Here is a 13,998-nt window from a genome sequence, read left to right as displayed (position 1 = left end):
GAACAGATATATTAAATGATCCGCTAAAGACCTTCCCTCAGCATCTCTAAAGCATTCATAACAACAGGAACAGTTTTTATTCCATCTTCCCAGCACCTACCTTGTGCTTTGCAGCTAGGTATAAAACCTGAGTCTTGGGACTTCCCTGGTGGCGCAGTGGTTAAGAATCTGCCTGCCAATGCAGTGTAAATGGGTTTGAGCCCTGGTTCAGGAAGATCCCACACACTGCAGAGCAACTAAGCCCATGCACCATAACTACCGAGCCTGCGCTCTACAGAGCCCGTGAGCCACAACTACTGAGCCCGTGAGCCACAACTACTGAAGCCCATGCACCTAGAGCCCATGCTCTGCAACAAAGAGAAACCACCACGATGAGTAGCCCCCACGTAGCAACAAAGACCCAATGCAGCCAAAAATTAAATAAATGAATAAAAATTTAAAAAAAAAAAGCAGAGTCTTCCTGCTTCCTACACATATCAAAAGGTCACAGAAGCATTTGAAGGGGCTCCCACTGGCCAAATGTGGGACAACATGAGCATCAATATCATAAAATATCAAAATGATAGTAATATATAATAATCATTGAGTAAAACAAACCCATGAGTCCATAAGCAAATGAATAGAGAAAAGGAAGCCTTCCTTATGGTAGAATGCCAACCAATAAGTATAGGAGGAATGTGGGATTCAAAAACATTACTTGGCTGCCATCATAGTAGTAATTCAGCCAAGAAACAGCAATAGATGCTTAAACTAAGGGGTAGAGTTTAACGAGGAATGGGATATTTAGTCTCAAAGCACTACCCTACAAAATAGTTATTAGGAACTTTTCAGTGGAGAAACCCAGCAGGCACCACCCCAATTAAGTGATCAAAGTTAACACCACCACCACCAGGGTTCATCAAAATCATGGACCACAATAGCATCACTTCTGATATTCCTGCCCAAAATATGTACTTGAACCAAATCATGAGGCATTAACAAACCCTCAAATTTGAGGGCAGTCTGCAAAATAGCCTGTAATCTTCAAATGTCAAGATCATGAAAACAAACCTCAAGGATTGTTCCAGACTGAGAGACTGAGAAATGACTACTATATGTAACAGAAGGCCTTTTTTTTTTTTGATGATAAAGGATATTATTGGGACCATTGGGAAAACTTGGTTACCTGTGGATAGTAGGATTTCCATGTTAATTTCTACTTCCATGTTAATTATCCACTTCTGATGGATATATTCAGTGATATAGGAGAACATCTTCAGTTACACGAATTACACAGTATAAAATATGCAGCAGTGTTGGGATATCACCTTGCAACTTACTCTTAAAAATGATTCAAGGGGACTTCCCTGGTGGCACAGTGGTTAAGAATCCACCTGCCAATGCAGGGGACACGGGTTCCAGCCCTGGTCTGGAAAGATCCCACATGCCGCAAAGCAACTGAGCCTATGCTCTAGAGACCGTGAACCACAACTGCTGAGCCTGGGTACTGCAACTACTGAAGCCCATGCTCCTAGAGCCCGTGCTCCGCAACAAGAGCAGCCACCACAGTGAGAAGCCCGCGCACCGCAATGAAGAGTAGCCCCCGCTCGCTGCAACTAGAGAAAGCCCGCACGCAGCAACGAAGACCCAACACAGCCAAAAATAACTAAAATTCAATCTTTAAAAAAAAAATGGTTCAAGGGACCTCCCTGGAGGTCCAGTGGTTGAGACTCCGTGCTTCCACTGCAGGGTTCACCAGTTTAATTCCTGATCAGGGAAGTAAGATCCCACATGTCATGTAGTGTGGCCAAAAAAAAAAAAGAAAAAACAATTCAGAAAAAAGTTGACTATTCTCACAGTATTTCTGGTACTGTACTTCTCTGTAAGTTTGGAATTATTAAAATAAATGCTTATGACTTATATTTTTATAAATAAAATAAACAATTATGAGAATATTAAAGTTTGAGTTAAAAACCCAAAATGTAGGAATGAAGAATTGAAAATTCTTAATTCAATAAAATGAAGAACACATCATATAGTTTGTGGACCATCAACGGGGGCGATCACATTAAAAAAGTTAACAGGGATGAAAGGCTCACATTCAGAAATGAAATGGCTAAAATGTCTCTCAGTCAAACATTTAAGGGCACACACAGAAAGACAATTTGCTAAAAGTGAAGATCCTTTTAATTTTTTTAGATGCAGGTTACTTAGATGGGGAAACAGTACTTAAAATTCCATGGAGGTCAAGCAGAGACCATGACCAAATACTTAACAAAGACACCGTATTTTGATGCTCTTTTTTTGAGTCAGGACAATATCCAAAGACAGGTGATTCTTCCTAATTTGTATCTCTGATGACCAATGAATGAGGCCTTTAGTCATCTTTGTATCAATTTCTTAGTCTAGGCATTTGAATCCCCAACTAATTTAATGCAACTTAGTTATTCACTTCATCATATATAATACTTACACATGGAAATAAATTCTTTGATTCCCATGAATAACATTTCAACTATTAAGTTACAAAATGGCAAGAAAGATTCTTTGAGATCTCCAAGTAAGAAAAAAAAATGAGAAAAGTATATACCACAGGGCTTCACAAATATGAAGCAAAAATGGTTAGAATCTTTTTTTGTTGTTGTTGTGTTTTTTTAAAAACATCTTTATTGGCGTATAATTGCTTTACAATGGTGTGTTTCTGCTTTATAAAAAATGGTTAGAATTTTGATATAAAATAATTCTTCCTAGGTTCAAATCTGTTGGAATCCTTGAATGGTTTAATATCTACAAGACACCATTTGTGGGCGTTCTTTTTAAAAAGCCCCAATGACCTCGCCTGTCAGGAGCAGGTGCCTCTCAGCTGGTGCTGGACAGAAGAGGCTTACGATATTTGCACTGAATCCAAACTCGGTACATTGTCAGTTGTTTCCCTCGATTCACTTGCAACCGGCGATCCACCAGGTTCTGAACCTTTTCCAGTCCAGCAGTAGTGAAAAGTGCGTCCAGTTCATCTAGTTTGGAAAGAGATGTTTATATATTTTCCCCTGAAGAAAAAGCACTGTGCCTACCACTTCCCATGTTAAATGGCACTCTGTGAGATTGCTGTCCTTATTTATAGATTTTAAATGGCTTGAGCAGTATTGTTTAGTTACACACGCAGTAGTGGCTTGGTAGCAGGAAGTCCACATTTAGGTAGGGGAAGGCAAACCATGAGTGAATGGCAGCCTGGAACCCACAGGGAGAACCTCTCTAAAAGTTAGCTGATGAGAAAGAATTTTCTAGGGTTCTACGTACACCTTACAATTATATGCAAAAATTGACATATATGGCATGTCAAGGCCATTTTTTTTTTTTTTTTTTAGGAGAGAGGTTCCATCACTAACTAAAAGTTCAAAAAAGTATGTGACCTGACAAACGGCCCAGGAATGAAGTATTCATAAGGCACTGGAGGAGGAGGAAACCGGCAGCAGGACAAGCAGCAGAGGAGAGCAGTTCTGAGTTATACCTAGAACCCAGGGGGCCATGAGTTCACCGTAACTCAGGTGCACCTAAGGTACAACCCAGCTTAGAGCCTGAAACAGCTACAGTGGAGTCTTGCAAAATGGGCAGGTTCCTGTTTTGGACAAAGTGATAGAGAGGAAGAGCAGCCAGTAGAAGAGCAAAGGAGGGACAGAAGGATCCGACAAGCTGAGCCTACTTGGAGCAGTGAGTGGTTCAAGGTGGCTGAAGGTAGGCTGAGAGGTGGGGAAGGGCAGAGAAGAGGCTGCGAAAGATAGAAGGGGCCAGATGATTTCACTTCTGAAAGCACACGGAGGAACATGTAATCTGGCCCTGTGGGGGCTGTCAGCATAAAGACGAGTGCTTTCATACCTTGTGTGAAGAAGTACACTCTGGTGCCATCGCCTCTCACATAGAAATTTTCAGACAGACACTGACCTGCAGAGTGGTGTGGTAAAGACCAGAGAAACTTTAAAGCACTTCTTTGAATTTCATTGCCAATCAAATGTGCATCAAGATATCAATTTCTTGGGCCAAGAACGGATCCTTTTCTTGGTTACACTGGTACTTTGCAGGAATCTGCAATTTCTCTCCTACAAAGGAATGGCGCTTTGGAGAAGAGCAGCCCAAGGGGAATAATCAAACTTCAGTGTTAGCTAACACATGCAATTCTCAGCCCCCTGTTCTACAGTTCCGTTTCATGATGAAAATAGCTTGTTTTTCCCTCCCTCCCCGATTAAATAAATAGCGCATACACTTTGTTTAAAAACAGAAACAACTTTCTAAACAGCCTTCTGCCCCTCTAAAAACACATTTAAAAAAACCTCAAGGAATATAGCTAAGTTTAAGGAAATCTGAGACAGCCACTATTCCTGTTTTAGTGACTGTCCTTTTGCATGTCTCTCTACGTATCCACATGCACATTCATAAATATGATCACATATATACTGTTTTTATCAAAGACACACACTTCCCCTCCTGCTGCTAAGCCCCCTGACCTTGTCAATTTAACAACCTGATATGTAATCAATCCTTCTATACCTTTTGAATGTCCAAATAATCTTATTTTTCCCCAGTTACTGTTATACATGGGATTAAGTTTAAAATACCCATGTGCACATTGCTTTTCTCACTTGGTAATATAGCATGGAAACCCCCCCAAGACCAGTGGTATGGGGTCTATCTCATGTGATATGCACAACATTCCCCTATCCAGAGGCAGTCACTTTGTTTCCAAGATTTTGCTTATCATACACATATTATTTGCTGGTTCTTGAATAAATCCCAAAAGGACTGTTGGATTGGATAGATAACACTAGGATGCTTAAAGAAAGGCTGTAACCATTTCTATTTCTACCAATAATGGAAGAGTGTATCTCTTTCTCTGAATCAGCCAGCAATAGGTATCTCATTGTTATTTTTATTTTCTTGAAATTTTGGTTTCAGCCATTTGGATCTGCTCTTTAGTAAATCAACTCTAAAACACTTCTTGTCTGTTTTTTGGTGGGTCACTGATCTTTTCCCTTATCAATTTGCCAACAGCCCTGCTTGAAGAGCACTGACATTGTCTTTATCTGTTCCTTTAACTGAAAATATTTGTCCTCAATCTGTCATTTTGTCTTTTAACTTTAATGGCATCTTTTGCCATACCACACTTAAAAACTATTTATGTAATCAAATGCCTTTTTCTAAAAAAGACCTCCCTAACGCCTAGATTATACAAGTCTTCAAAAACATACCACCCTTATCATGTATTAAATGGCTTTATGTATGGAGCTATATAATTTGAGAGTCTCTATTTTATTCCACTAATTTGTATGACTATTCTTATGGCAAAACCGTTGTTTTGATTATAGTGGGAAAATACCTTTTTTAAACCGAAGCTGAGCCATGTCATAGCGGCCATAATCTCGCAGAAGCATCATCCCTCCAGGCTTCAGAAGCCTGCTTAGCCTGTTGATAGCGTTCTGCATCCTGTGGGGCAGCAGGGAACGAAGATCAGATCTCTTTAAGGATAGGGTTCCTCTCCCCTGTAGCATATCCCGAAAAGCCCTGAAATCTCCTCCACTCTTGTTTCAGTTATAACCTGAGCACATGCCCAAACCTCTGCTGTGCCTTCTGCTGCCTGCTCACAACTGTGCCTCCAATCCACTGCCTTCAGTATGAAGAGGTCTGAAGAGGCCTGCTTCTTCAGCAGAGGTCCACCGTGGGGGAAGTTATATGCTCTCTGCCTGATTCACTTCCCACTCCTCATGGGGAAGCCAATCCTACACCAGGCTCCCATGGATCTGAGAGGACCCCTGACCACCCAGTATGGAGATTGCTAGTTGACCCATCTGCCTGCCCCACTAGGCCCAAGCTCTTTGAATGCAGCCTGCATCCTTCCATCTGTTAAATGAAGACTGAACCTAGAACTTACAATTTACATGGTGATACAGTCTGTATGCAAATGAGTACTCTGGGCAGACTGCTTTACACTTCTGACTGCACTTTCCATATACAGAGTCTCAGTGCAGGTTTCAGCTTTAACCACTGCAAAAGTATAAATGCTTAAAACTTAAAAAAACCATTTGAAAGTCTATTTAAATACTGAATAATGAATTTTTAATTTTAATGTTTTGTTTCAGTCCATATCAGTTTTTAAAAGTGTACAGCATGTAAGCTTCTGCAATTAATGTTTAAAACCATGCCAGGCCGTTTGGGCTGCCCTCCACCTGCCTTTATTTCTCACTCACAATATCCCTGTCAGGTCAGATGACACAATGCTATCCTAGAGGAAATGTGGGCTAGAGAAAGTCAGTCACGCCCCACCCCCCGCAACTGCCCCGAATGCTACTGCCTCCTTGAGACAGTATTTCACCTTCGTCGGGACAACTGGCTGCCTGTCTAGGAGACTTGAATGGTATCTTTTAGGGTAAACCAACCGACTTTCCTTTTATCTAATCGTGATTTTACGGAATTCTCCTGTACTATAGTTTTCTGAAGAACTTAAACAGAGAACACCTGAGTTAAACTTCACTGTAAATTTTGTGCTGTTAATAAGCTTGTTCTATTGAAAGCATTTAAAAGGCCAATAATGGGATGTTCTCTAATAGCTGTGGCATCCACAGTTCTAAGACATCATGCTATGTGATGGTCAATAGGAAATTTCCACATACCCACTAAGACAGCCCCCTCACTCTCTGGGGATGTTAAACCATAATCATGGGAAGAACCGAGCACTGCAGTCAACAAGCAGAGGTTTAGATGCTAAACCAGAAGTTGGACTCCAAGACAAATTTAGAAAAATAGTTGAGAAGCTCCTACTGCTCCTAGGATGGAGGAGCTTCTTCCTGCCTATCAGAGCATTAATAAAATCCTTCTTATTTAGGTTCCAACTCTGACATCCAGGTCCCTGACCAAAGCTTTGTTTTTGCTATGCTACTGGCTAAGGGATCTAAAACTTACTTGTCTGGAATGATTGCTGAGAGAACAAATATGAGGATGATGACATCAAGACTATCCCCGGGCACTGGGTAACTCTTATCTTCATCACACAGGTCGTGAACAAAGGCAAAACACCGAGAAGAATCATATGCTGAATTTGTCTGCAGACAGATGGAAGAGAGGACACAGGCTAGAAAATGTTCACATAGACTCAAGAAACGCTATCTTGCTTTAAACGTAATCACCGCCTCTTCCCACTGAGGAGATAGTTCTTGCCATTATGGCAAACATTCTTACTCTTAGGGTAAGAATCAGGAACAACTCTAGGACCCTGTGGAATCTAACTGGTATGCTTAAAATGGAATGTTCCCAACTCCTCTAATTTTAGTCTTTATTCTGATGCGGAGTCAGATCTGAGGACTGGAAAATGACCAGGAAGGTAAGTGACCAAAAGGGCAAAAAGAAACCTCATAAGGAGGAAAACAAAACGTACTGAAAAAGCATGATTTAAACTCCTACTACAGCGTATTACACAGATCATAGAATTCTCCAGGAAAATCTCTCTCTCTAGATGTGGAAGATTTAACCTACAATTTATTATCGTTAAATTAACTAAGGATAAGCCTCAATATTCGTCTGGTATAGGTTTGCAAGAATAGTTCCAGAAGTGGGAATTCCCTGGTGGTCCAGTTAGGGAATGCTTTCACTGTTAGGGGCCTGGGTTCGATCCCTGGTCAGGGAACTTAGATCCTGCAAGCCAAGCAGTGAAGAAAAAAAAAAAAAAAAAATCCAGAATTATTACCAATTCCTGAGCTCCTATGCTAGGAGCATCATACATTATTGTAACACGCACATTTTTAGGGTAACTTCCCTATCCACATCTCTCTTCTCCAAAAATGTGACTTTGTTCCTCATTGGCCACAGCTAATTGAAACAGGGCAAGTAGACTGTCAGCTGGGTTGAGTCAATCAGACTTTCTGGGGACTTTGGAATCAAGACACTGTCATTGAAAGGAGGTTTTGGGAACACGTGAAGAGGGGAGACTTGTAAGGGACTGGGAGGGGCAAGTATGCTGAGGCCAAGGCCACGTGCAAAACCAGGAAAAACTTATTAGAGAAAGGTGGTCTGCAAAGAAAAAACAAAACAAAAGGCAAATGGGCAATGAGAGATAAGACACTGTGAACTTGAGGGAGGTATTGTGATAGGAGGGGGCGGCAACATCTCACCAGCCAGCCAGTTTGCCTTTGGTATCTGACACCTTTTCAGGGCTGAGTTTTAGTCCTGGCTACACTTTACGCCCTTGAGTTCTATGACAATCCCTTTAGCTGAGTTTGTCTAGAAGTTTCTGTAACTTGTAACTCAAAGAATCCTGAATGAAATAATCATCTCATTTTAATCCTTAAAACATGAGTTTGGGTAGGTCAAGAGACCCGCCCAAAGTTTCACAGCAGGCAAGCAACATATTCTGTATTCACATTTGGCCCTTTCCTCTACTCCATGCTGTTTCAGTACATCTTTTACTTTCAGACCACAGTACAATAAGAAAATAGCTAGAGACCTTGATTTTTAGCAGACCCTTTCCCCTTTAAGTCAGTGAAAATTAGGGACAGGAGCACTGCACTTACCTGGACCAGTTCTACAGCTGTGGAAGAAAAATCACAACAGTAAACAAAGAGTCTTGGGTCACTGAAATGGGCAGAAAAAACAGCAGAACAATTAGATTACAAACTGTACTATGTCTATTCTCTTTCCCATGTAGCAGAGTTAAAATATGAAGGTACCATATATTAACAATGCAACAGGTTTAACACCCACTAATTTCCCTGATGACAAAGATAACTCATAAATAAAATTAAGTCAAAACAATCCATAAATGGATAATGTAGATATCTAATCTCCTATAACCCACAATTCCCAATAACCACTATTACCACTTGGATGCAGTAAGAGTTCTAAGAAACAACAACCCCTCACTTTTCTCTTCTTTGCTGTCATGTAAACTTTACAACAAACTTACTTGTTAGTTTGTAAAATTGGAAAGACTGTGTTTCCCACACCACAACCAACCTGTAGACAGAAATGAACTATTAATCACAGAACTTTCCAAAGAATTAATTCCCTAAAGCTAGATAAATAATCAACAACGGATAATCTTGTCTAATTGTATTAGGGAAGGTGTAGTGACCAGAGCTAAATAGTACCCATGACATTCCCTGCCCTTGACCTCGGGAACCCTTAAAGAGATAGCCATAAAAGATGAGAGCACGGGCTTTCACTAGCGGGAGGGAGATGGTCTGGAAAAAAGGGCATGGGCTGCTTTTACTTTCTGAGTTTTGGCAAATGGTCCTGTAAACAAAACATTTTCTTACTGAGCTCCACTATATCATTATTGGAAAAATGTTTCTAGCAGACTGGGTTGAAAAATTCATGAAAGGAGGACCATGGCAACACTGTCCTAAATTCAGCGCTGGGTGTGGTAATTATAAAAACAGCACAATTTACTAAAGGCTTACTGCGTGCCAGACACTATTCTCAGTCATTTTACATACCTTACTTCAATTAATCCCCGTAACAACTATGAGGCAGGGAGAGGCAGAAGTCCCATTCTGCTGGGTAAGGGACTAGCACAAAGTCATGCCAGAGGACTCAGTCCCAAAACTAGTCAGCTTCTGGTGGAGTGTGTTGTCACTTCTGTGAACATTTGTTACAGTGCCCACCCTAGACATTTTTTCAGGTCTAGCCTAGCCTCTGCCACACATCCAAACTGAGAAAACAAGAATTCTCTCACAATTGAGAGTAGGTACCACCGCAACTAACCTCTCCAGCTTATAACTATCTTAGAAGTAACAAAAGTTGTCTTCTGACCTGGGACTCTTTACTAGATGGCAGGTACAGCAGGATGCTACAACTTCTGGATGCAATATAATGCTCCCAATAGCAGGTGATCTGTCTTTGTTTGCCATGACCACCAGGTATCTGGTCTGCATCTAGGGCATTTCATTAGTTCAAACACCTGGAGGTGTTTCCAGGCCAACATAAGGGTCCAGTCTAGTCAGGTTCATCAGTCAGAAGTTACTTTGGTGGTCAGCCTCTCTACTGCCACCCTATGTGCATAGTAAGACAGCCTCATTAACCCCACTACCAGGACAATAAAGGGAGGTTACCTCCAGTATTCGGTAGGTGGCTGAGGATCCAGGAAACTCATCAGCACAGATTTCCAGGTGACGGAGTTTCTGAGTTACATTCTCTTCCACAGGAGGTGGCTGTGTTTTACGTCCAAGGCTGACTGAAGAACAACTGTGCTGTGCTTCTATTATTAAACCAGATCCATCCTCACTGCTTCTACACGCAGGTACTTCACTCCCCTTGTTCTCTGAGAGCAAAGCCTTCAAGGGATTTTGGTTTTGGCTAGGTGCCAGCTCTGGGAATTCAGTAAAAAGCCAATGTCTATCCTTGAAAAACCCATTTTCGTGGATTTTGTAGAAGTCATTCCAGTATTTGTTGGCATTGATCTCATAATCAACTGTAAATAGTTAAGAAAGAATTTTAAGAACCATCTCTCAATATTTTATCTGTATATAGTGTAAATCACCATCCTGCTTCACCAAAATTTGTACTAAAAGTTATACTCAAGTAGAGCCACAGTCTCAGAGCTGGTGGTCATTTAGTCCTACCACCTATCACACTTGAATTTGCTGTGTATCTTGTCCTTCCAGGGAGTTCAACTTCTGCCAGAGAACTTACTACCTATCAAATTTCCCCTCACACCTTTGGATGGCTCTTAACTACTAGAAAATCCTAATATTAAGCAAAAAATCTGTCTAATCATTTCTGATCAAAAGGTCCTACTATTTCTCAGGGCCAAAGAGAACAACTCTTTTGTATTTGAGGACAATTATTTCCCCTTCTAAATCCTCTTTTACAAGCTAAACGTCCCAGGTTCTTCAGTTACTCCCCATGTGAAATCAATGGTTATGATACAGGTAGCTCTTTACATTATGTTCCTCTGTCAGTGATTCTTTAGAGTGTGGAGCCCAGAAATAAATTCTCTACTACTAATAGAGACTAAAAATGGAAATAGAAAATGCTGACAAGAGGGGAAAATGTCTTCAGATGAGAAAAGATTTGATGATAGAGTACAGGAGAGACTAAGGTATGGACTATTTAAAAGAAAGCTGCTGTTTAACGTAAGCAGACCTAGATTTCAGTTTTTCCTTTTTACTAATTTATTATTTTTTTGAGATAACACTGGTTTATAACTAGATTTCAGTTTTCTGCTCTTTGCCAATACAGGGCCTTGACTAGTGTAGTAGGAGAATAAAAACCCGAGAAACTGGATTTCAATTCCACCACTACTAACTGCTTACCTCTGGGCAAGGCACTTAATGTCCTGAGGTCCAAGATTCTTTAATTGTAAAAAGAGGATATTGGACTATATGATTTTCAAAATCCCTTTCAACCTTAACTTGCTTTGATCTAGTCTTTGTCAAACTATGTAGGGTGAATATTTTGTAACCGGAATCTTCTAATTGTTGTTCAGAACTCTTTCAGTGGGTACTACTCTCCCATTCCTAGCGCTACCTTCAATTGTCACTTAGGACACAGGCCCAACCAGTCCTAGTTTTTTAGTATCTAGGGATACGTTGCAGTGAAATCATCCACCTCTGCAGAAGGGGCCTCTTTTTCTTTGACCAGACTTATTTCCACTCTGCTTCATCCATCTTTCCTTGGCAGAAGCCCTAAATCCTCATAGCCATCACACAAAGAAAAGGCACATAATTCACTACTCATTAGCCATCCCCCCAACAATATTTAGAATCTGACCACTTGAATCTAGCTTTAATGGCAACATTTCCTCAGGCGAAGTGTAATGATGGAGAAAGTATCGATACACCCTCTAAGACAATCATGTGACCACACGGTTGCCACACGCCAGCCATATTAACAAAGATCTAGTCAACATAATTAAAGACTTAAATCACTAGAAAATACTATCAAGATGGTTATCTTCTTCCAAACAAAAAACCAAACCAAAACACGCTCTACGCCCTAACAAGATTTTAAGGCGCAGTCCTTTCCCATCCTTGCCCATCCCCTCCACTCCCATTCTACCTCCGAATTCTGTATCAGTCCACTAACAAAGACCCGGCGGCCTCGGTTCTCTGGCCTCTCCGGGAGAACACGTCCAGCAGTACGCTGGCTGTCTATGCCACTGTGGGCCCACCTGGGCGCACCTTGTTTCTCCTGGCACACCCGCTGGGTACTGTTCTCCTGGACTTTCCTCTCCGCCGCCGCGGCCTGCTCTTCTGACCACTCCACACTGTCCCTGAGAAAATTAAACGGGTAGCTTAGGGGCCTCAGGTTCCCGCTGCGGGTAGGTGAGTCCATGGCCCCGGAGCGCCTCTCCCGTGGGAGGAGAGCGCCTCGAGCAGGGCAGCGGGACTCTGGCCGGCGGTCAAGGGTTTCTCGGAGCGCTCCACGGCGCCGGGACAGAGGGCGAACCGCAGGCCGGGCGAGGGGCAGGGCGGTTACCAGGCATTGTGGTGGAAGACGCGCGCCGGGTCGCTCAGAAACCGGCTCCCAAACTGCTGCCTCTTCCCGCAGACCGCGGTGTGTTCGCCTTCAGTGTAGGAAGCGTCCATGACACCGGAGCCGGAAATCCCTACCTTTCCCTAACGCGAGCACTTCCTGCGAGGTCACGCCCCCTTCCGGAAGGCGAGCGGTCTGGGCGGGAAAAGACGGAGGCGGGGCGAGGCGAGGAGGGGCGGGGCGGGGCGGGGCGGGGCGGCCCTGGGGGCGGGGCGGCCTTGGAGTTGGGCGTCCAGGCGGCGCTCGGGGTCCGTTGGGTCGCGCGGGGCTCCTTGGGGAAGGAGAGGTGGTGGGGTGTTGCCCCAGAGTCGTTTGTCCCTGAAGAGGCCGGCGAAAAAGTGGGAGACGTTCTACTTGAGCCTCCTTTCTAATGCTGGGATCCTCTAACAGGTTCCCTAGTTTCCCTTAAGTTGTAAGGCTGGAAAAATCTAGAATCACTTTAAGAATTAAGGGTACCTAGTTCCACCGTAGAGCTAATGACCAAGATAATTGAGGAAGGTAGCAAGCAGGGTGACGAAACAGGGCAGTTTTCCAGCTTCTATAGTCAGATTCTCACAGTGTGAAAAAGGAAAAAAAAATGTGTATACATGTATATTTAAAAAGTATATATATAATAGTGTGGGACTATATATATATTTTTTCTGGGGGAGGATAGGAAATGAATTCTGAGAACACGAGGTTTATTCGTCAAATGAAATCGAATATCCAAGGACAAGTTTAAAAATATAACTACCTTTTTGGATTATCTGTATGAGAGCTTATTTGCACAATCAGAATTGTAATACATACACGTATGTAGTTCTATTAATGCATTTTCAGCCTTACATTTCTATTTTGATAATTACTACAAACTGATTCTCAAAAGAAGAAAGTGTGCTGTCAACATAAGGTAAGGTTAATTAAGAAGACTTCCAGTAGAAGAGTGATGACTACCATTTGTAAGAAGAGAAGGGAAGAGTTAGTTATTTAAGTAATGTAGTACTAGGTTTAGCATACTGGTAACCAGTGACAGTTTAACTCCACTGCTTAGTCTTTCCATAGGCAAAACCAAGGGGAGCAATGAAAGATTCTATACCTTTCCCACCAAAGAAATGGGAACAAGCTCTAAACCCTCTGTAATCACAAAGAAAAATACAGGAGTGAATCAAAAAGATAAGATAGTAAAGAACTTGTACTACTTTATTTGAAGACAAAATACTTTTGCCATTCTCAAGGTCTTTTGAAGCATTTTGAACAAAAGCTCCTTTCCAAAAAACAAGTACAAGGATTTTTATCTTTTCTCAAGGCCTGCTGTTTGCAGATAAGGTGGTTGGTTTATATTTATTTTTGGCATCTTGTTCCTTCATCTACAGGCTTTTTTTTCCTCCCCACACCAAAAGCTGTTTGTGGTCCCAATCAACGGTCCCAATCAACAGTCCCACTGCGTATCTTCTTGCAGATAGCTCACTCTGTCTTCACTTGAAGTTGCTTGCTATATTAGTTTCAATAATTAGAGCCATTAAA

General features: G+C 41.9%; 1 protein-coding gene across 3 annotated transcripts; it reads right to left on the bottom strand.

Annotated features, from left to right (window-relative positions):
* Positions 1–1,797: 1,797 nt before the first annotated feature.
* METTL2A (methyltransferase 2A, tRNA N3-cytidine) lies at positions 1,798–12,572 on the bottom strand. 3 transcript variants are annotated; one of them, XM_079905288.1, is made up of 9 exons: positions 12,439–12,572; positions 12,131–12,232; positions 10,071–10,429; positions 8,924–8,973; positions 8,532–8,592; positions 6,928–7,067; positions 5,348–5,454; positions 3,853–3,918; positions 1,798–2,993 (listed from the first exon to the last, which is right to left on the bottom strand). In XM_079905288.1, exons 1-9 carry the CDS (start codon positions 12,443–12,445, stop codon positions 2,839–2,841), a joined length of 1,047 nt encoding a protein of 348 aa, XP_079761414.1. In that variant the 5' UTR covers positions 12,446–12,572; the 3' UTR covers positions 1,798–2,838. The 3 variants fall into 3 exon arrangements, with proteins under 3 accessions (XP_079761414.1, XP_079761413.1, XP_079761415.1); XM_079905287.1 differs by having other exon boundaries at positions 12,141–12,232; positions 12,439–12,566; XM_079905289.1 differs by lacking the exons at positions 1,798–2,993; positions 3,853–3,918 and adding an exon at positions 3,925–4,073 and having other exon boundaries at positions 12,141–12,232; positions 12,439–12,566.
* Positions 12,573–13,998: the final 1,426 nt, after the last annotated feature.

This window comes from Stenella coeruleoalba (assembly GCF_951394435.1).
Source record: "Stenella coeruleoalba genome assembly, chromosome: 19".
Classification (NCBI taxonomy): domain Eukaryota; kingdom Metazoa; phylum Chordata; class Mammalia; order Artiodactyla; family Delphinidae; genus Stenella; species Stenella coeruleoalba.
Note: the sequence above shows the minus strand (reverse complement) of the source record. Positions and strands in the feature narration are given on the sequence as shown.

What these genes read in the sequence shown, in the direction of transcription:
- METTL2A (XM_079905287.1), bottom strand. Translation starts at nt 12,548, where the DNA reads ATGGACGCTTCCTACACTGAAGGCGAACACACCGCGGTCTGCGGGAAG. An exon ending in GTCTTCCACCACAATGCCTG is followed by an intron (nt 12,233 to 12,438) that starts GTAACCGCCCTG and finishes TAATTTTCTCAG; the next exon opens with GGACAGTGTGGAGTGGTCAG. An exon ending in CAGCTGTAGAACTGGTCCAG is followed by an intron (nt 7,068 to 8,531) that starts GTAAGTGCAGTG and finishes ATCTGTCTGCAG; the next exon opens with ACAAATTCAGCATATGATTC.